General features: G+C 44.4%; 1 protein-coding gene across 5 annotated transcripts in view; it reads left to right on the top strand.

The window, feature by feature from the left end:
- The window catches only part of TSPAN11 (tetraspanin 11), a 168881-nt gene that overhangs the window by 42624 nt on the left and 103942 nt on the right, over positions 1 to 22315 (top strand). For all 5 annotated transcript variants that reach the window (XM_043514580.1, XM_038388169.2, XM_038388168.2 and 2 more), the window contains one exon: positions 15602 to 15793. In XM_043514580.1, coding sequence (XP_043370515.1) covers positions 15602 to 15793 — 192 coding nt within the window. The remainder of the gene's footprint in view (positions 1 to 15601; positions 15794 to 22315) is intronic.

Below are 22315 nucleotides of genomic sequence, written 5' to 3'. Positions count from 1 at the left end.
TTTAATTCTCATTTTCTGCAAATCTTTCAAATCTAGGTTATATCTCTGGGCTTTCTGACACCTTTGGTATTGCTAAAATTGTCTTGCTAACTCATTTACATGAATTAATGCATAACTGCTCTCTTTCACTTCAGTTGCATACAACACATAGAAATTAGCTGTAGGCAATGCACTTGAAATCTGTAGTTAATATTCCAGAAAATCTTTTATAAAGTCAAGCCATGTTGAATCAAATATGATGATGTCATTGGGAGGAGAGGAGAGCGGTTAGCTTTGTTGATAGGCTGTGCGCAGGGCTGCCCAGAGGGAGGGGGCAAGTGGGGCAATTTGCCCCGGGCCTCACAGGGGCCCCCACAAGAGTCTCCAGAGGCAATTCAGCGGTGGGGAGCCCTTCCGCTCCATGTCTTCAGCGAAGTGCCCCGAAGACCTGGAGCGGAAGGACTCTTGCCGCTGAAGACCCCAGGCCCCCTGAATCCTCTGGGTGGCCCTGGCTGTGTGGTCTTTAATAGTGAGATTTTTCTGCAGGCATTCAGATGTGGGATGATAATGGATGCCTAATCACTAAAAATACAAATCCTAACCGAAGTAATTCATCAGTACTTCTTCCCTTGCAGAGCTATTGTGTTCCAGGTTTCTTTCAAAATGTATATTTTCTTGTCTTCATACTAACAATCTTCTGGGTTCTCTATATTTCTGTCCTGTCAGTGTGTGTGTGTATGTGTGTGTGTATAATATATATATATATAATGTTGTTTGTATACATGCAACATGATCTATACAATATTTTAATAACAACTTGAGCGTGCTTCTTCTTTGCAAGGTAATAATCTTGTCTGGGGCTAAATAAACTTGGAGGCAGAAGTATTTATTAGCTAAGAACTTTATTAGCTTGGGGTACGTTTAGTACTCAGTTAACAGGGACCAGCTTTAAATAATTATTATTGTAATCTTACATTCTTGCCGTCCTCTCAATCCTGTGCTCTGATTGATTGGATACTGATCTCGGAACTTCCTATCCCTGTGACCATAACAAAAATGGCCATCTCAGCTTCTGGCATCTCCCACCCTGTCACCCCAGTTAACTCAGCCTCCCTTCTCCTTGAGATTGGGAATCATAGAAGGCTTCTTGCCCCAGGGCACTGCCTCTGGCTCTTGTCAGTGCCCACCCCTCCATGTCTTCCATACTTGCTTGTAGTTAATAGGTTTTGTCATCTAGCTAGCAAGTGTCTTAAATATTTCAAACCCTTGCTTAGGGATGCTGCTTTGGTGGAGATGGCACCATAAGCAGAGCATCTTTTCTTTGTATGGCGATAAGTTAGGAGAATTGTCCTAGGTCTGCCCTATGGCTGCGGGTGGGAAATTCCTGTGTATGTGTACACAGCATTGCAGATGCAGCATTTCTGTTGTGTTTCTGACAGGTCCCATGGTAGTCTGCAATTATTGCTAGGCCCCGAGTTTCCCCTCATGTATAGCAGAGTGAGTTTGACTGTACTGTTGAATAGTTATTGCATGAATGTAATAGGGGAGTAATGAGCATCTTGAGGGATGTTTATGGTGTAGGAAGCATGCAATGCTCTTTCTCCGAGTGGTCTTGTTGACTTTCTGAAGCTTCCTAATGTTTTATAGTGAGGCTGATACCTGTATAGTTTACATTCAATATGGTCTAGTCCTGTGTCAGCAATGGAATATTTGGTTTGACTTCTGATTGTTATGAAGCTTTTTCATAAGATTATATTGCTTTTTCCTTGATTTTAAGATGTATGTGCTGCAGTATGTCTCAGTCAAATAGATGAGCAGTGGTACTGCAGGGTAGTGTGCACTTAGCAAGCATTGTGCTTTGAGATTGTCTCATGTTAGTTCTGCATTTGGGAACTGTTTACGGGAAGGGTCATTGATGTATAAATTTCACAGGGCGTGACTGAGGCTTCATCTGTGGGTATACACACTGCAGTTGGAGGTGTGATTGCAGCACGTGGAGACATACCCAAGCTAGCTTTAATCTAGCTGCAGCATCATGGGCTTTAGTGCAGGCTATACAAGTCTGCCTAGGACCAAGGGTACTTCTGTGGGCAACTAGCCCACACTGTAGTCCGTGGTGCTGCGGCTTCACTGCTATTGGTATCCGAGCTACTAGATTAAAGGTAGCTCAGGTATGTCTACGCCTGCTGCAATCATGCCTCCAGTGTCTTATTCCTCTTTCTTGTTGCTTATTTGATTTTTGTCCTGCAGGGCTGATGGCTAGGGACATAGGTTTAATCATGTCATGTGTTTTGTCTTCCCCCTCCAATTCCAGTTTTGTCCCAGTTTTAAGTATAGCCCTAGGTACCAGACTGAGTCAAAAGCTTTCTTAAAGGTTTAGAAGAGGCAAATCTTTCTCCTCCCTGCCCATCTTCCCCATTTTTGTTAGTAAGTGCCTTTATTCAGTCCTTCTCAGACAGACAGCACTTCGGCACCAAAATGTAACTGTTAATACTCCAGTCTTAGTTCACACTGAGCAGGAGCTGCTATATCTCTTCCATTATCATTTTGTTTGGAATCTACTTATTATATATTCTCAGGCATCATTCCCTCTGGTCATTGCTTCCAGGAAATTTTCATTTATTTAGCAACTAAACTTCAATTACTCTTCCAGTTACAAGAAGACTCTATTCTGTGGGGCAGCTGTAATCGCTTTTTCAGGAATAGATGCACATGATGGAAAAAGTGGATTGAGAGAAGAACCTTTTCCTGATCACAGAGAATCCATGAAAATATTTATTAATAAATCATCTGGTGAACTGCATGGTCCATGTGGTCTAAAACATTCATCCTTTTGGCAGTATCCACTGTTGAAACATCTGCTGAAATACCAATTCCTCTGCAATACCTGAAGGTCCAGGCCTTAAATTTATTATGAGTAAGAGTTGGCAGTTATGCTAGATTAGCAGCAGTTTTCATAGACTCATAGAAGATTAAGGTTGGAAGAGACCTTGGGAAATCATCTAGTCCAACTCCCTGCTCAAAGCAGGAGTAACCCCAACTAAATCATCCCAGCCAGGGCTTTGTTAAGCCAGGCCTTAAAAACCTCTAAGGATGGAGATTCCACCACCTCCCTATGTAACTCATTCCAGTGCTTCACCACCCTCCTAGTGAAATAGTTTTTCCTAATATCCAATCTAGACCTCCCCCATTTCAAGTTGAGATCATTGCTCTTTGTTCTGTCATCTGCCATCACTGAGAACTGCCGAGCTCCATCCTCTTTGGAACCCCCCTTCAGGTAGTTGAAGGCTGCTATCAAATCGCCCCTCACTCTTCTGCAGACTAAATAAGCCCAGTTCCCTCAGCCTATCCACATAAGTCATATGCCCCAACCCCCTAATAATTTTCGTTGCCGTCCGCTGGACTCTCTCCAATTTGTCCACATCCTTTCTGTAGTGGGGGGCCCAAAACTGGATCCAGTACTCCAGATGTGGCCTCACCAGTGTTGAATAGAGGGGAATAATCACTTCCCTTGATCTGCTGGCAATGCTCCTACTAATGCAGTCCAATATGCCGTTAGCCTTCTTGGCAACAAGGGTACACTGTTGACTCATATCCAGCTTCTCGTCCACTATAATCCCCAGGTCCTTTTCTGCAGAACTGCCACTTAGCCAGTCAATCCCCAGCCTGTAGCAGTGCATGGGATTCTTCCATCTGAAGTGCAGGACTCTGCACTTGTCTTTAAACGTCACCAGATTTCTTTTAGCTCAATCCTCCAATTTGTCTAGGTCACTCTGGACCCTATCCCTACCCTCCAGCATATCTACCTCTCCCCACCGCTTAGTGTCATCTGCAGACTTGCTGAGGCTGCAGTCCATCTGGTCAACCATATCATCTCAGTTTTGTACTGAGACTTCCCAAAGACCTCTGAAAGGAGCCTTGAAAAATAAAGACCTGCCTGGGGAATACTATTGGAAGTAATATCTAACACAGTGGTTCCCAAACTTGTTCTGCCGCTTGTGCAGGGAAAGCCCCTGGTGGGCTGGGACGGTTTGTTTACCTGCTGCGTCCGCAGGTTCGGCCGATCGCGGCTCCCATTGGCTGCAGTTCACTGCTCTAGGCCAATGGGAACTGTGGGAAGCGGCGCAGGCTGAGGGACGTACTGGCTGCCGCTTCCAACAGCTCCCATTGGCCTAGAGCAGCGAACCGCGGTCACTGGGAGCCACAATCGGCCGAACCCGCAGACGCGGCAAGTAAACAAACCGGCGCGGCCCACCAGGGGCTTTCCCTGCACAAGCAGCGGCACAAGTTTAGGAACCACTGGTCTAACAGCTTGCTGCACACTTTTGTGTTTCCATTTCATTTAACAAAAACGTAGACGTGAGGCCTGATCTGTTGCTTACTGAAGTCAATGGAAAGACTCCCATTGATGACTTCAGTGAGCATTGGATCTGGCTCAGGATGTAGTGAACTCTTTTACACTTAAGTCAAAGTGAACATTAAAAGAGGTGATGAGTGTTGAAAATGTGGAGGGGTTGTGGAGCTTCTGAAGGTATGCATATGTAACCCACACCTGCTTGGTGTGGCACTGTGCCTCCTCCCTGCCCCCAAGTGGCAGCTAGACCAGCTAGAGATTGATGTGTCTGCTACAGCCTTGGCTACAAGACTTGTGTCTTTTGGCCTCATGCAGTAGAGGCTCCAGAGGTCCCAGGTTTGATCCCAGCTGACAACGACTGGGGTCTATTGGCATTACACGTGCACCAGAACCAGAACCTTACTTTGAATACAAATATAGCATTAAGGACTGCGGTATTTGTATTGGGGCTAACTCAGGTCATGCTGGCCCTCACCAACCCACAGAAACTCATTCCTTCACGCAACAAATGTTCACTTTTGCAAAAGTGGAAATTCATCCCTTCACCAAATGTCAAGGTTTGCATTTCGGGCACAGATGAAAATTGTTTTACTCCTGAGGGAATCCTGCGGTACTGCGCACCCGCAGAAAATGTCCCCCCCCCCCGCAGAATTTCATTGCTTCCCTGCAGAAAATGGGAAGCCACACGAGAGGCGAGGGAAGGGGGCATGGGGACGAACATGGGTGCAGTTTTGGGGGGTATTTCCCCCCCAAACTGAGGCATGGTGGCGGGGCTCCCAGGGTTCTGTTCCACTGCCCCCACTCATTTATGCAGGGGCAGAGCTGCCCAGCTGAAGGAGACTGCGTCTTGGCTCCACTGATTCTGAAGCTGAACGCCGCCTCCTGGGTCCTAGTGCCAGTCGTGCTCCCCATCTGTGTGCTGGGAGCCTTCCTGTTTTGTGTGCAACAGTGAATGCCTGCAGTGGGGCTGGGGGAAATGAGGGAAGGAGGAGGGGTGGGGGTGGAGAGAAGAGGCAGTAGGGAAGGAAAGGGGGGTGGAATACGGCAGGGGGAAGGGAATGTGGGAGTGAGGGGAGAGAAAGGGGGTAGTGGGGGGAGGGGGATGAGATGGGGAAGAAAAGGGGATAGGGGAAGCGGGAGTCTGGTATGCGGCATCCCCTTGGCAGCAGCTGGGACTCCCCTGTTACACAGGCCCATCGAACCCACACCCTGACAAGCCCTATACCTGGACCCCCCTGACAAGCCCCTCACACCCAGACCCGCTCTGCTGAGCCTCAACCACTTTCACCTGGATCCCCTGCAGAGTCCCATTGCCCCTGCACCTGGAACCCCGCAGTGAGCCACTGTGCGCCCAGGTCTCCCACACCCAGTCTGCCCACACAGAACCCTCTCACCCCACACCTGGATTTCCCCCCCCCCCCACTAAGTCCCTCCATACTTGGAAGCTGCTGGGCTGAGCCTGCCCAGCCACACCTGGCGCAGAGGGGCAGGACCCTGGAGTATTTCTGGAGCAGGCCCAGCCCTTGCAATATGTCAAGGTTGGGTGCAGCCTCACTGCTGAGTCCCTGTATCAGGGGAGATGGGGGCTTTAGGATGATCTCCTACCTCAGTGCAGCCAGTGTCCTGTGCTCCCCACAGCCATGCTGGAGCCACATTTATTTATTGACAAAATTTGCAGAATTTTAAAATACTGTGTGCAAATTTTTTGATGCAGAATGCCCTCAGGAGTATTTATTTATATTAGGTCATCCAGAAGGGGATGGAATCAATATCATGTGATTTTAGATGACCAATCACACAATTTTGATAATGAAATCCAAATAATCTAGCAAATACTCAGTGTGAAGCTCACGTAATCCATGAGCTGAAATTCGTTCATGAATGCTTTGTCATACCATTTTGAATAAGAATACATTTTGTAAAGATCATTGTCTTTTCATGACCAATTTACAAACAGGCAAAAAAGTGCTAAATTCTCTGAACAAATTTGTTTCCAGCAAATAACTCAACCAGTTTTACTCCCAACACTGAAATCACTACCGTAGTTTGGGATTAGGATGTCTCCTTTTTCCTTACTGAGATAGTTAGTCCTTCTGGTCACATCTGAAGGACATTTCCAAATTTGAGGATTAATTTAAATAGCTTTAGCCATTCTAATTGGATACGTACTATGCTGTATGTGTGACTCTCCTAGATTACCTGGGTCATAAACATATAGCTAAGGGTAGCATAAAATCCCTCCTTTACCTGTAAGGGGTTAAGAACTCAAATAACCAGGTTGGCTCCTGACCAAAAGGACCAATAAGGGAAGAAGATCCTTTCCAATCTGTGGGGGGAGGTTTTGTTTGTGTGGTCTTTTGTTGTTCTCTCCGGGACAGAGAGGGATCAGGGCAGGAAAAACAATCTCCTAAATAAACTTCCAAGATTACAAAAATTGTAAGTAAAGCAAGGAAATAAGCATTAGATTCTTTTATTTTAGCTTGTGAATTTTCCCTCTGTTAAGAGGGAGGTTTATTCCATTTTTTTTATAACTTCAAAGTTTTGCCTAGAGGGACACCTCTATGTTTTAAATCTTATTACCCTGTAAAATTACCTTCCATCCTGATTTTACAGAGGTGCTTCTTTTACTTTTTTTTATAATAAAGTTCTGTTTTTAAAAACCTAATTGGTTTTTAGTATCCTAAAAACCCACGGGTCTGGTCTGTGCTCACCTTGTTTACCTATTTGGTTGGTATATTATTCTCAAGCCTCCCCAGGAAAGGGGGTAAAGGGGTTTGGGGTGGGGGATATTTTGGGGAAACGGGAACTCCAAGTGGGCCTTTACCTGAATCTTTGTCTAACTCACTTGGTTGTGGCAGCAATACCGTCCAAGGACAAGGAAGAATTTGTGCCTTGGGGCAGTTTTTAACCTAAGCTGGTAGAATTAATCTTAGGGGGCCTTTCATGTGGGTCCCCACATCTGTACCCCAGAGTTCAGAGTGGGGAGGGAACCTTGGCAACCTGGCCCACAGGATTTGTTGGAGTTGAAACTTATAAATACCTTGGGCTTCAGTCTCAGATTTAGATGATCTCAGGTTCCCATTATTACTTCATTATCTGGACACACCCTCAAGTTATCATCCAAGTAACATTCTAGAAAATATACAGGGTATCAATTCATATGTGGGGTTATAAGTACTTGAGTAATAGTTTGGTAGCAAGTTCAATGATTTCAAAACTAGCTGCAGATGTTTTTCAAATTTTTGGTGCATTTCAGGGGTCTTTACTTAATTAGTTTTAATCTACCTGAAAGTGCTTTGGCAAAGTGCTGGGATTTTGTGGTGTTAACATAATCAATAGCTCTTTTCTGTTCACACTGGGTTCCATCGGTTTCAGAGTGTCATGAAAGTATCTTGCATTTTCCTATTAAGCCTTGCCAATTATTTTCTCTTCAGATTGACTGTTTATGTAAAAAAGTTAGTCTGTCAATGAAAAAGCACACCCTTTTGGCCTGCATTCATAAAGATTAAATGGAGTTGCAGTTGATATTGTGTTAAATGACTTGGGCTGTTTTGTAGAATGTACATCTTTATACTCAATGGACTATGGCCTGTTACTTAAGCAAGTGCATAACTTCAACCCTGTGAACAATTGCATTGATTTCAGTGAGGTTTATACCAGCTGAGGATCTGGCCCAATACTATAGTTCAGGACCATCCCCGCCTTTGTGGAGTAACTACAGTGGATCACAAAAAAGAAAAGGAGTACTTGTGGCACCTTAGAGACTAACAAATTTATTTGAGCATAAGCTTTCGTGAGCTACAGCTCACTTCATCAGATGCATTCGGTGGAAAATACAGTGGGGAGATTTATATATACACACACACAGAGAACATGAAACAATGGGTTTTATCATACACACTGTAAGGAGAGTGATCACTTAAGATGAGCTATTACCAGCAGGAAGGAGGGGGGGAAGGAGGAAAACCTTTTGTGGTGATAATCAAGGTGGGACATTTCCAGTGGATCACAATGCAGTTTTTAAACTTGCTGCCTACAGAGTAAATTACCCCCTTCTTCAGCAGATGAAAAGGATGCCAGGAGCAGATCTATTATGCAAAGGGTGAGGATAAGTTTTGGGAGGCTGTGCAAGTGGTGAAGCCCTATTCTTTGGGGACTCCTTATGCAGCATCACACAAAGGCACATAGGGATGGGAAAAGTGTGGGGCCAGAAGATTCAGCGCATTGTGGATCCCCAGATCCTTGCTTCTGCAAAGTGCATTGTGGGGGTAGCACATTGAGGCTGCAGAAGAGTATTTCAGCTCTTGGGCTAAAGCAATCTCCATGGAGCCGTGCCACATTTTGGTGGGGAGACTCCCTCCTCACCCTATCTGCCCAGTCCAGCTACTCGTGCTGAGGATTTGACTTCTAGTGCCCTTTCACACCAGTGCATTTTAGAAACTGTGGATCATTATGGAAGCATTTATCAGCCATAAATAGGCGAAGTTTTAAGTTTTGACCTTCAGTAGGTTTGACAGAGCATCCCCCCAGGAGGCACAGTGGAGAGATCTATAACATGAAAGCATATAGCTAAAAGTCCTTAAGACTTCAAACAGAAAAGTGAGACCCACTGAAAGAGCAGCATCAGCAAATCTGGGGTTCTATTACTGAGAGCAGCATTAAAGAGATCCAGGGAGACACAAGACTTGAGACCATGAAAATTCTTGTATGGGCGAAGCATGGCAAATGTTCTCAAATATGCTGTTTACAGAGAAAAACAACATAAAATTTCCAGTGCTTGAGGGAAATCTGCTCTGAATGCTTGGTGTGGGAGGTCAGTGTGAGCTAAAGCTACTGGAGTTTGCATAATGCTCTCTCAGGAAATTGAGCTGAGCTATAGTTAGTACAGCAGTTAGAAAGGTTAATATTTTGAATACTAGTCATCGCTCGAAGTGCGTGCGGAGTTCCAAGGGGAGAGATTACTTAACAGGATTGAAAGGTCTTCCTTTGCCTCCACAGAATACAAGCAAATATATATTCCATGATACCATGGAAATCAGTGGGAGGATCAGGCCCTCAGGAGGAAGTTACCTGGGATTCTAATAAGGGGAGGCATCAGCTGTGATATGTAACTGGCTGCCAAAGTTGGGTGGAGGAGAGAGGGGTGTCCAGGCCAGTGCAAAGAAGGGAGAATAAGACACAGCGCAGTTTGCTCTCCCTCCTAAAAGATGGCAGCCACCAGGATGTTGTAGCCACCTGTTAGATTGGAAACTCTTTGGGTAGAGGGCGGTCTTTTTGTTCTGTGTTTGTACAGCACCGGGCACAAAGGGAGGCTGATCCATGACTGGGGTTCCTAGGTGCTACAGCACTACAAATAAACAGTAATTAAAATAATTAATAATAAAGGCTACAATACCACAGGTGCTTAAGCTAATCTTTTTTTTCTTTTGAATGTTAATATCTACTGGTTTTTACTACAAATTCATCGGTTTCTACCATAATAATACTGTTTCATATTAAAGTTTCCCTTTAAACACCCCCGAATAATGCAACACCTGAGTATAACCTACCCAGTCTTATGTGCTACCGCTGTAGACAGTTGCATTATCCTCCTTTAAATCTCTCCTTAAAACCCACCGAAGCCGTGTTGCCTACAAAACACTTGGCTAGGCAGTTGAGGGAGGTGATTGCAGCTTATTTTGCTGTTCACATCTGTCTCACTGTTACCTTGTGCTTCTCCCTTCTGATTCTTGTCTACTTATTGTCTCATTTTATTGTTGGATTGTAAGATCTCTGGGGCAGGGACAAACTTTTTGTTACAGGTGCATACAGTGCCAAGCAGAATGGGCCCTAATCTCTGCTTGGTGCCTCAAGTAGTACAAATAATAATTAAAAGGTCCTCCTCAGGAGGCAGGAAAACCAATAGCCTCTACTTCTGGCAAAGTGCTGCTCCCGAGTTCAACGAAACCCGAGTAACAAAAACAAAAGTAAATAATAGCCATGAGGTAGATATACAATAGCTTCCTGTGCCCCATCTTCTTGCAAACTGCTGCTCAAAACTCACTCCCTTGGTCTTGCATTCCACTCTAGAAATCCACTCCTGGGCTATCTACTTCTCCCCTCTTTAAAAGATGAGAATTTACACAATTTTGTCTAATTATGATATGGCTCTCTCTATTTCTTGTTTTATCCCTCATTCCTTCTTTCTCTAGCCCCTTTCTTTGTCTATTATCTTAATTATATTGCAAGGCCTTTGTGGAAGGGAATGTGTCTTTTATTAATCTCTGTAAAGGAACATGCAACGCTGTGGTGCTACATTTGATCAATCTTGCACAGTTGTACTTGATCGGAGTGAGTCATTCTGGTGTTTTGTTTTTGATGAGGCATAATTATTTTTGGGAGTGGGTCGTGAGTAAAATATCTGATTTTTCTCATTAACATCACTCCACTCAACCTGGCAAAGGAGAGGCAAGTTGATTTTGTTCCTGGATTAGTTCATTTCCATGACAGCTTTGCTCTAGGCTTCTACAAATGCTTATTAATGATTGTGAGCTCAGTCACAGGAGGGGCTGAAGAGGAAGAACTTGCTGGATTATTTTCTTCCCACAGATCCCTCTCCTCTCCTTGCATCAACAGGTGGGATTTGTTTCTTCTCCTCTGTGGAAACCTCACATGGCCATTATCATCTGCACGTATCCATTTAAGTCCATGGAATTAAACTAGTGTAAAATTGGTGTGAGAGGAGAATCAGGCCCAATTACTGTGTCCAGTTGGAACTACAGAGGGAGTTTTGAGAAGCAGAATGTAACTGTCCAGAGCAGGAGAGCCAGACCAATTTTTATAGTAGGGGTGCTGAAGGCTGAAACCATGTATTTGGGTTATTCTTGCAACTTCAAGCCAGAGGGTGCGGTAGCACTCCTAGTTCCAGAACCCTATGGTCCAGAGTAGAATTTGGTAACATCATCACTGTTGCACAGTTTTAAATTTGTTGTTTGTGCTTATCGTGGCACTTAGTAGCCCTAATCATGAACCAGGACCCTATTGTGCTAGGCACTATGCAAACATAGAACAAAAAACAAGTCCTTGCCTCCAAGAGTTTATAATCTAAGTGTCATACAGTAGACAAGAGATGGATACAGGCAGACGGGGGAGCACAAGGAAACAAGGAGACAGTATTGGTCAGCATGACAAACAGTGGTCTCAGCACACCGGCAGCCTAACCGTTATCAGGTTTTTTTTTTGCCAGCATGGCAAAGGACAATTTTGAGGATGGATCTGAAGGTGAATAATGATATTGCTTTGCAGAGGTTTACAAGGAGATCCTCCCAAGTGTGTGAGGCAGCATGGGAGAAAACACAAAGATACAGGTTTGAGAATTTTACAAGACTGGCATCCTGGGTCTATCGGAGGCAGAGCCGACATTTTGGTAATGAATGAGAGATGATAGGTAGGATGGGGATAGATCATGAAGGGCCCTTAAAATGAAGACAAGTATGTTATGATGGGATGCAAAGGAAGGGGTGACATGGGCTAGAGATATCATCTTTGCAGCAGCATCCTGAATGGATATGAGTGGGACAAGATTGCATTTGTTGAAGCCAGATAAAAGGATGTTGCCGTAATTGAGACATAAGATGATGAGGGCTGGGACAAAAGTTCTAGCTGTGTGGATGGCCAGAAAAGGCCATATTTTAGAGATTTTTGTAGAAAAAAATCTACAAGATTTAGACATAACTTGGATGCAGACCTAGAGAGAGATCCGAGTTGAAAATAACACCCAGGTTATTTTTGTGGGCCTGAGTGACAGGCAGGATGGTGGCCTTAGTGGTTGAGAAAAGAGGTGTGAGGAGGGCTTGGAGAGGAAGACTGAGCTGTTCTACCCACGTTGAGCTTGAGCTGATGAGAAGCTGTCAAAGAGACAGGCTGAGATGTTAATTTGGACAGAAGAAGACAGGTCTAGAAATCTGTGAGTCATCAGCACAGAGATTGCAGCTGAATTTGTGTTTGTGGATGAGATTATGCAGAGATAAGATGTAGAGGGAGAAGGGGACCAAGACAAAGCCCTGTGGAACAACCACAGAAAGAAGAAAGAATGAGGAGGATTACAGAGGTAGGAGAAGAACCAAGAAAGAAACAGAGTAACGGATGCCAAGGGAGGACGAGATTATTTTTTTAGAAGAAGAATATGGTCAGTGGTGTTGAAGACAGCTGAGAAGTCAAGGAGGATGAGAATGGGATACTGCTTTTGAGCTTAGCTAGGAAGAGGTCATTAGAGACTTTGGGAAAGGCAGTTTCAGTGGAGTGGAAGAGGTGAAAACTGGATTGGAGAGAGTCTAGAATGGAATTGGAGGAGAGGAACTCCAGATAACAAATACAAACAGCACATTCAATGAACTAAGAGAGGAAAGGGAGATGTAGCAGTAGGTGGAGAAGCAAATGGGGCAAAGGGTGGCGCTTTGTAAGATAGAAGAGACTAAAGCATGTTTGTATTGTGAGGGGAAAGAGCCAAAGAAGCATGAGAAGTTAAGGAGAAGAGTCCTGGGGAGATGAGTCAAAATCAGAGAGGAAGGCGGATGAGGAGGAGCTGGGCAGATGGTAGAGATGGACATGGAGTGGGGAGTGGAGAGAAGAGTCAGATGCAGTGGTGTTCGAAAGAGGAGAAACAGAAGATAAGCCCAACACGCCATCATGGCTGAGGACTCCATAAAAGAGTGCAGCTGCAAAGGCAGTGTCAGCCGAAGGGATCCAGGTTTCTGTGAGAGTTGGAAGCTGGAGGGAGTGAGATATGAGGAGGTCATGGATTGTTTTGATCTTTTTGGGTATTGAGTGTGAGTTCCAGAGACAGCAAGAGAAGGAGAGAAGGGGGGAATAGATTTGAGGTTAGGAATGGTGCCATGAAACGACTGGAGGTGGTGGCAAGGATGGGTGTAGGAGGAGGAGAGGGTGGGGAGAGCCAGGAATAGAGCAAATGTCACCAGACTTGAGGAGAAGGAGACTGAGGAGGGTGTGGATGTGGGACCTGGATTTCTGCTGCTGGGAGAATGGAGGAGCGGGGGATAGAGAGGGGAAGAGGAGCAGGTAGAGTTGATTGGAACTGTGGAGGGCTGAGGGTAAGGAGGATATTTGTTTTAGCACCTTGTTCTCTGTCTGGGATTGAATAGATGATTTGTCAGACAGCAAAATGCTAAAATACAATAGCAAAGACAATACATTTGCAGTGGGGAGAGTGGATAGTTGGCATTATTAAAACAAAATATACTGTGTTGTTGCTTATGAATTTTAGCCAACACTGTGCTTCCTAGAGCTGCATGTATAAGACATGCTTGTCTTGTAGAACTTCAGTCTGTTCTGCAGTGCAGGGTTTCATGGAATAGTTTCCCCAGTTGTTAGGTTTTCTTTCTGACGACACCCTAAATACTATTTCGTGATAAGAAAAGGAGTACTTGTGGCACCTTAGAGACTAACAAATATATTTGAGCATAAGCTTTCGTGAGCTACAGCTCACTTCATCGGATACATTTGGTGGAAAATACAGTGGGGAGATTTATATACACACACAGAGAACATGAAACAATGGGTTTTATCATACACACTGTAAGGAGAGTGATCACTTAAGATGAGCAGGAAGGAGGGGGGGAAGGTCTGTTTTTGAAGACTCCAAGGAGAGACTGCTGAATTGGAATTAATTTGCAAACTGGATACAATTAACTTAGACTTGAATAGAGACTGGGAGTGGATGGGTCATTACATGAAGTAAAACTATTTCCCCATGTTATTTCTCCCCCCACCCCACCCCCCACTGTTCCTCAGACGTTCTTGTTAACTGCTGGAAATGGCCCACCTTGATTATCACCACAAAAGGTTTTCCTCCTTCCCCCCCCTCCTTCCTGCTGGTAATAGCTCATCTTAAGTGATCACTCTCCTTACAGTGTGTATGATAAAACCCATTGTTTCATGTTCTCTGTGTGTGTATATAAATCTCCCCACTGTATTTTCCACCAAATGCATCCGATGAAGTGAGCTGTAGCTCACGAAAGCTTATGCTCAAATAAATTTGTTAGTCTCTAAGGTGCCGCAAGTACTCCTTTTCTTTTTGCGAATACAGACAAACATGGCTGCTACTCTGAAACCTATTTCGTGATAAACACTCTTCTAATTATTTTAATCACTCAGTTGTCAAACCTGCACTGTATAGTTTTAAGTGGCTTGGAAAACAAACTGCTTAACTTTTAGTGGATTGGTAAGTAAACATCAGTGGGACTAACCAGTTTCTTGAACTTGGTGGGGAAGCACATATTTGGGCTAGGGGGTATTGTACTGGGGGGGAAATGAGGTTCTGTAGCAAAGTGAGGATGGATCAGTTAATGACTCTTATACTGAGCTGGTTGTCCTTTGAATATTATTATATGACGCAAAGAATAGCAGCAGAGTGAAAACACTCTGTTTATTCGTAACTATACCACAGATAGGTGCTGTGATACTACAATATGGATTCAGGATTTAAAAACAAGATTAGATTATTAGAATAAGTCTGTTAATTAATCTTTTTAATTATTTGACCAGCTCTAATAATAAAAATAACATTAGGTGCTGGGCCATTATGTCAGTTCCTACATTGCTGTTACCAACAACGCAGGAATTGAAATAATGGATTGGCTTCTAATCTGGTCGTGGTGCTTTTGATGTTCTTGCCATTTTCTGACATCAGTGTCCCATTCTGAAAGTGTCGTCACCCTTGTGCTAATCAGTAGCAGAAATCCAGGGCCTTGAAGGTCAGCTTTGTGGTGGAGAAGAAATCAGTGGCGTGGAATCTGGTTATATATTACACTTAACTTACTTTATTTACACATGTATACCTTCCCTGAAATGATGTAGTCAAACAGTGTGCCAATCAGTCCCCACTTCCAGGAATTTTAGCATAACACCAGTGGCCAATTCCCAGGGATCAACTCTGCCTCAAGAATTGTCTCTGATTAGAACCCAGGGCAGAGGGCGAACTCTCCTATTACTCATACAGCTCCCTCTCTCCCAAAATTGCCTCTGCACAAAACATTGTACAACTGAAAAGTAACAGCAACACATAATGTCTTCCTAAGTGTCAAAACGTGCTTGCACACTAAGAACTTGGAAGACTGTGTAACAGCACCACCTGATGACTCCTAATTATTTATTAGAGCTGCCCAGTTAGCTGAAAAAGAGATTAAGCAAGATACAAATTCTAAATGCCAGATTAAAATATTTCAAAGTGTGGCTTCACCGTGTACATTTCCTCCTCCTTGTGTGCCACAGGTGGGTGGTGCTGCAGTGATGGCTGTTGGCATATGGACCCTAGTTGAAAAAAGCGACTATCTGAATATCCTGGCATCGAGTACATTTGCCGTGTCTGCATACATCCTGATCTTTGCAGGAGGTCTTGTGGTGATTACAGGTTTTCTGGGATTCTGTGCAATCATCAGGGAGCAAAGGAGCTGTCTTTCCGCAGTAAGTAACTGGATTTTATCTTTAACGGAAGCAGACTCTTACTAATAAGGCTCTAATAATCCCTCTGTTGAAGAAAGAAGAGGAGGTACAACATTCTGCTAGTGCCTTTACTTGGCCTGGAGGTGGAATATGGCATGAGGAAGTGTATCCTTAACCAAACAAGCAACATCTTTTGAGGGCAGCTTCCCACTATGCCAAGCATTTTCTTTTGTATTTGTGATGCAATTGAGAAACGATTACTGGATACCCATAAAATAAAACCAGCTAAAGCAACTTTTAGCAGTTTTATCCAATCCAGGTTGTTTCAGAAAAGCTCTAAAATTACTGGTGAAATGGACACAAAAGTGAAAAGTGCTGACTGCCACATCCAAACTCAGTGTTAAATGACAGCAGAAAAATTGCAACTCCTTTCTCATCTGTCTTGCTTCCTATTTCTATCCAAAACTTCCGTAACAAAAGTGTGTGTTTTGCTTTTTAATTCGGTTCACCATGCAGAGCCAATGTAGTTCAGAGGGAGGAAGGGGGAGTCTATTCTGGCTTGTTCATTATTGACACAATTATTAACTAAATGCCAATTAAATGGCCATTCAATTACAGCTGGGCAAACCCATTGGCATTAGAGGAACTGCACAGGTTTCACTGAGGGCATGGTCTGAAGACAATGAGTTGCACATGTTCACTGAAGTCAGAGGCAGTGGAAGCTCTCTTTGAGTGGGGGACGGAGGTACATAATGAAACCTAAACAAACAAAGCACTGTACTAATCATAGGCAATGGGGAGAATCGGGGCAGAGAGGGGAAAGAAAGGGTTGGCGCTCTGCATGCTAAGCAAGAGAAGCTCCTGAGACTTGATGGAGGGAGATCGGCCAGCTCCAGACTGGGAAGGGAGTTCCCAGTGTTTCATGTCCCTCTTGCCGGGGTAGCTAGCTGCTCCCGGCCCAGTCACATCTCCCCAATTTCTACCTGGCCTGATCCCAGACACTGCAGTGGCCAATCCAGCCCCTTGGGATCCCGGTCTTGCCTCTACTTCAAGAAGCTGCAAAGCCCTACCTTGCCTTAGCAGCCTGAGTATGTGAAGCGTATGGAAGATTGCCACACACACACATGCAGTTTACAGGGAGCACTGTTTCCCAGAATGTGTAGCAAAACAACTCACAGGGGCAGGAAACATAGATCAGCCCCCATGATATTTCCATTGATGGTGGGCTAGTGCTTGCTGCCTCCTTATCCCCCGGTTCTACCACCCCTGATTGAAGTCATAATTGAGCCACCAGAATCTTTATTACTGATAGTGTTGAAGAAACAGAAATCCCAGCTTGATTGTCAGACCCCAGGCTGAGTTTGCAGGGCTGGTAGTTAGAAAAACTACGTTTTACTTGCAAACTGAGCACATTTGCCTGGAGTCACCGAAAGACCAGAAACATGGCACCCTGCAATGGTATTGTCGCAGTGTCAGTTTTTAGAGATAAACCATGGCTTAAGAGCTGATGTTCCTGGTGGAGGAGTATAAAAGGAAATTAGCAGTTTATAAAAGTGATTAAACACCAAGTCAGACTTGAGTGGTTTATAGACCTTGGGCTCGCTGTAAGCACAGGGTGAATGTCAACCTAGAAGAAAAATTCTTTGGTAGCAGTTTGTCCAGCAGTCTCCATTCAGTTTGTGAAGTAGTATCATAGAAGTGTAGGATTGGAAAGGACCTTGAGAGGTCATTTAGTGCAGTCCCCTGCACTCATGGCAGGACTAAGTAATAACTAGACCATTCCTGACAGGTGTTTGTCTAACCTGTTCTTAAAAACCTCCAGTGACATAGATTCCACAACCTCCCTAGGCAATTTGTTTCAGTGCTTAACTACCCTGACAGGAAGTTTTTCTTAATGTCCAACTTAAATGTTCCTTGCTGCAATTTAAGCCCATTTGCTTCTTGTCCTATCCTCAGAGGCTGCGAGAATAGTTTTTCTCCCTCTTTCTTGTAACAACCTTTTATGTACTTGAAACTTGTTATCGTGTTCCTCCCTCCTTGATATTCTCTTCTCCAGACTAAACAAACACAGTTTTTTCAATCTTTCCTCATAGGTCATGTTTTCTAGACCTTTAATCATTTTGTTGCTCTTCTCTGGAGTTTCTCCAATTTGTTCACATCTTTCCTGAAATGTGGTGCCCAGAACCGGACACAATACTCCAGCTGAGGTCTTATCAGTGCAGAGCAGAGCAGAACTACTTCTTGTGTCTTGCTTACAACACTCCTGCTGATAAATCCCAGAATGATGTTCACTTTTTTTTTTTTCAACAGAGTTACACTGTTGACTCATATTTAGCTTGTGATCCACTGTAACCCCCAGATCCCTTTCTGCAATACTCCTTCCTAGGCAGTCGCTTCCCATTTTGTATGTGTGCAACTGATTGTTCCTTTCTAAGTGGAGTACTTTGTATTTGTTGTTGTTGAATTTCATCCTATTTACTTCAGACAATTTCTCCAATTAGTCCTGATCATTTTGAATTTTAATTGTATCCTCCAAAGCACTTGCAACCCCTCCCACCTTGGTATAATCCATAAACTTTGTAAATGTACTCTCTATGCCATTATTTAAATCATTGATGAGATATTGAACTGAACCAGACCCAGAACTGAGCCCTGCAGGTCCCCACTTGATATGCCCTTCCAATTTGACTGTGAACCACTGATAACTGCTCTCCGGGGACGATTTTTATGCATCCACCTTATAGTAGCTCAATCTAGGTTGTATTCCCTAGTTTGTTTATGAGATGGTTATGTGAAACACTGTCACTAAGCTATCTAAACTACTATATGCCACAAGGGGCCACAACAATGGTTCCCGTAACCCACCCAGCAATATTGTTAATCTATCCAACTATACTCTTAGCCCAGCAGAAGAATCTGTCCTATCTTGGGGCCTCTCCTTTTGCCCTCCACCCCCACGAATATGATACAGTTCTGTGGTGACCTAGAATCCTATTTTCAACGTCTCAGACTCAAGGAATATTTCCAATACACCTCTGACCAACATATTAACCCACAGAGACCTTTCTGCCAACACTACAAAAAGAAGGATTCTGGGTGGACTCCTCCTGAAGGTCGAAACAGCAGCCTGGATTTCTACATAGACTGCTTCCGCCGACGTGCACGAGCTGAAATTGTGGAAAAGCAGCATCGCTTACCCCATAACCTCAGCCATGCAGAACACAGTGCCATCCACAGCCTCAGAAACAACTCTGACATCATAATCAAAAAGGCTGACAAAGGAGGTGCTGTCGTCATCATGAATAGGTCGGAGTATGGACAAGAGGCTACTAGGCAGCTCTCCAACACCACTTTCTACAAGCCATTACCCTCTGATCCCACTGAGAGTTACCAAAAGAAACTACAGCATTTGCTCAAGAAACTCCCTGAAAAAGCACAAGAACAAATCCGCACAGACACACCCCTGGAGCCCCGACCTGGGGTATTCTATCTGCTACCCAAGATCCATAAACCTGGAAATCCTGGATGCCCCATCATCTCAGGCATTGGCACCCTGACAGCAGGATTGTCTGGCTATGTAGACTCCCTCCTCAGGCCCTTCGTTACCAGCACTCCCAGCTATCTTCGAGACACCACTGACTTCCTGAGGAAACTACAGTCCAATGGTGATCTTCCTAAAAACACCATCCTAGCCACTATGGATGTAGAAGCCCTCTACACCAACATTCCACACAAAGATGGACTACAAGCCGTCAGGAACAGTATCCCCGATAATGTCACGGCTAACCTGGTGGCTGAACTTTGTGACTTGTCCTGACCCATAACTATTTCACATTTGGTGACAATGTATACCTTCAAATCAGCGGCACTGCGATGGGTACCCGCATGGCCCCACAGTATGCCAACATTTTTATGGCTGACTTAGAACAACGCTTCCTCAGCTCTCGTCCCCTAATGCCCCTACTCTACTTGCGCTACATTGATGACATCTTCATCATCTGGACCCATGGAAAAGAAGCTCTTGAAGAATTCCACCATGATTTCAACAGTTTCCATCCCACCATCAACCTCAGCCTGGACCAGTCCACACAAGAGATCCACTTCCTGGACACTACGGTGCTAATAAGCGATGGTCACATAAACACCACCCTATATCGGAAACCTACTGACCGCTATTCCTATCTACATGCCTCTAGCTTTCATCCAGATCATACCACTCGATCCATTGTCTGTCTACAGCCAAGCGCTATGATATAACTGCATTTGCTCCAACCCCTCAGACAGAGACAAACACCTACAAGATCTCTATCATGCATTCCTACAACTACAATACCCACCTGCTGAAGTGAAGAAACAGATTGACAGAGCCAGAAGAGTACCCAGAAGTCACCTACTACAGGACAGGCCCAACAAAGAAAACAACAGAACCGCACTAGCCATCACCTTCAGCCCCCAACTAAAACCTCTCCAACGCATCATCAAGGATCTACAACCTATCCTGAAGGACGACCCATCACTCTCACAGATCTTGGGAGACAGACCAGTCCTTGCTTACAGACAGCCCCCCAATCTGAAGCAAATACTCACCAGCAAGCACACACCACACAACAGAACCACTAACCCAGGAACCTATCCTTGCAACAAAGCCCGTTGCCAACTCTGTCCACATATCTATTCAGGGGATACCATCATAGGGCCTAATCACATCAGCCACACGATCAGAGGCTCGTTCACCTGCGCATCTACCAATGTGATATATGCCATCATGTGCCAGCAATGCCCCTCTGCCATGTAAATTGGCCAAACTGGACAGTCTCTACGTAAAAGAATGAATGGACACAAATCAGACGTCAAGAATTATAACATTCAAAAACCAGTTGGAGAACACTTCAATCTCTCTGGTCACTTGATCACAGACCTAAGAGTGGCTATCCTTCAACAAAAAAGCTTCAAAAACAGACTCCAACGAGAGACTGCTGAATTGGAATTAATTTGCAAACTGGATACAATTAACTTAGGCTTGAATAGAGACTGGGAATGGATGAGTCATACACAAAGTAAAACTATTTCCCCATGGTATTTCTCCCTCCCACCCCACCCCCCACTGTTCCTCTGATATTCTTGTTAACTGCTGGAATTAGCCTACCTGCTTGTCACCAGGAAAGGTTTTCCTCCTTTTCCCCCCCCTGCTGCTGGTGATGGCTTATCTTAAGTGATCACTCTCCTTACAGTGTGTATGATAAACCCATTGTTTCATGTTCTCTGTGTGTGTGTATAAATCTCTCCTCTGTTTTTTCCACCAAATGCATCCGATGAAGTGAGCTGTAGCTCACGAAAGCTTATGCTCTAATAAATTTGTTAGTCTCTAAGGTGCCACAAGTACTCCTTTTCTTACTGTCAAAAGCGTTACTAAAGTAATAGATTCATAGATACTAAGGTCAGAAGGGACCATTATGATCATCTAGTCTGACCTCCTGCACAACGCAGGCCACAGAATCTCACCCACCCACTCATGCGAAAAACTTCACCTATGTTTGAGCTATTGAAGTCCTTAAATCGTGGTTTAAAGATATTGCACATGTACATGCAGAGATGAATCCAGCACAGAGCCCTCTCCTCTCTTAAGGCCCTGTCTGCTGGAAGACCATCAAAAGTCCTGCCTCTAGAGTGGCTGAGAGGGCTTTCCCCTAAACATTCTGCCATTTTCTGAAGTTTCTTGGGATTGTAGTGAGTTTTTCTCTTCCCCCCAACATCCTTCCTTTTCAGTTTCCCTCTTCTCACTACCACATCCCAGGACTGCCAGACATGCTGGACCTCCTTCTCATTTCCACTAAGGCCCCTTTACGCTTACATTTGCTTCGCAACCCCTTTTCACTGCATACAGTGTAAAGGGGCCTTAGTGTAAATGAGAATCAGATCCATTATCTCCAGAGGAGGTATTTACAGGCTTGGGAGACAAATTTCTTATTTCCAGAGTAACCATTTGTGTTATAACAAAGAGTATTGTGACTTCAGGGAGGCAACAAGTAGCAGAAGTAAATAAAGTTTTAAGAAATGAATATGGGACTTTTCATTAGGTATGTCAGAGGGTAGTGGCCCACTGAAGGAATCAGGACAGGGCCCAGCCACCTCTGACAGGGCTCCAGAAGGGAGAATGAGGCAGCTCAGGTTCACCTGGGAGTAGTTAACTCACTGAGTAACTGGGAGGCTGTTAATTAGGCAAGGAAGCACCTGGGAATGATAAAACGGTAAGGATGTCAGTTAGAGGAAAAGCTTCTGAGGAGACAGGTGGTTGATGGAGAGACAAGGGATTGTAGAGAGAGGATCCTGCCACAGATGGATGAGACTGTTCCAGGCAAACTCAGAACTGGTCTACATGGGAACTTACATCAGCATACTGGTCTCTCTGGTGGGTGTGAAAAATCTACAGCCCAGAGAGATGTAGTTAGGCCGACCTAATCCCAGGATAGATGGTGCTACTGCAGCTGGGCCACTGTAGTCCTTAAGTGCAGACATACCCTGAGTCTGTAAAGAGGGAGAAAC

This window comes from Dermochelys coriacea, chromosome 1 (genome assembly GCF_009764565.3).
Source record: "Dermochelys coriacea isolate rDerCor1 chromosome 1, rDerCor1.pri.v4, whole genome shotgun sequence".
Lineage (NCBI taxonomy): Eukaryota > Metazoa > Chordata > Testudines > Dermochelyidae > Dermochelys > Dermochelys coriacea.
This window is presented reverse-complemented; position numbering and strand designations above follow the sequence as displayed.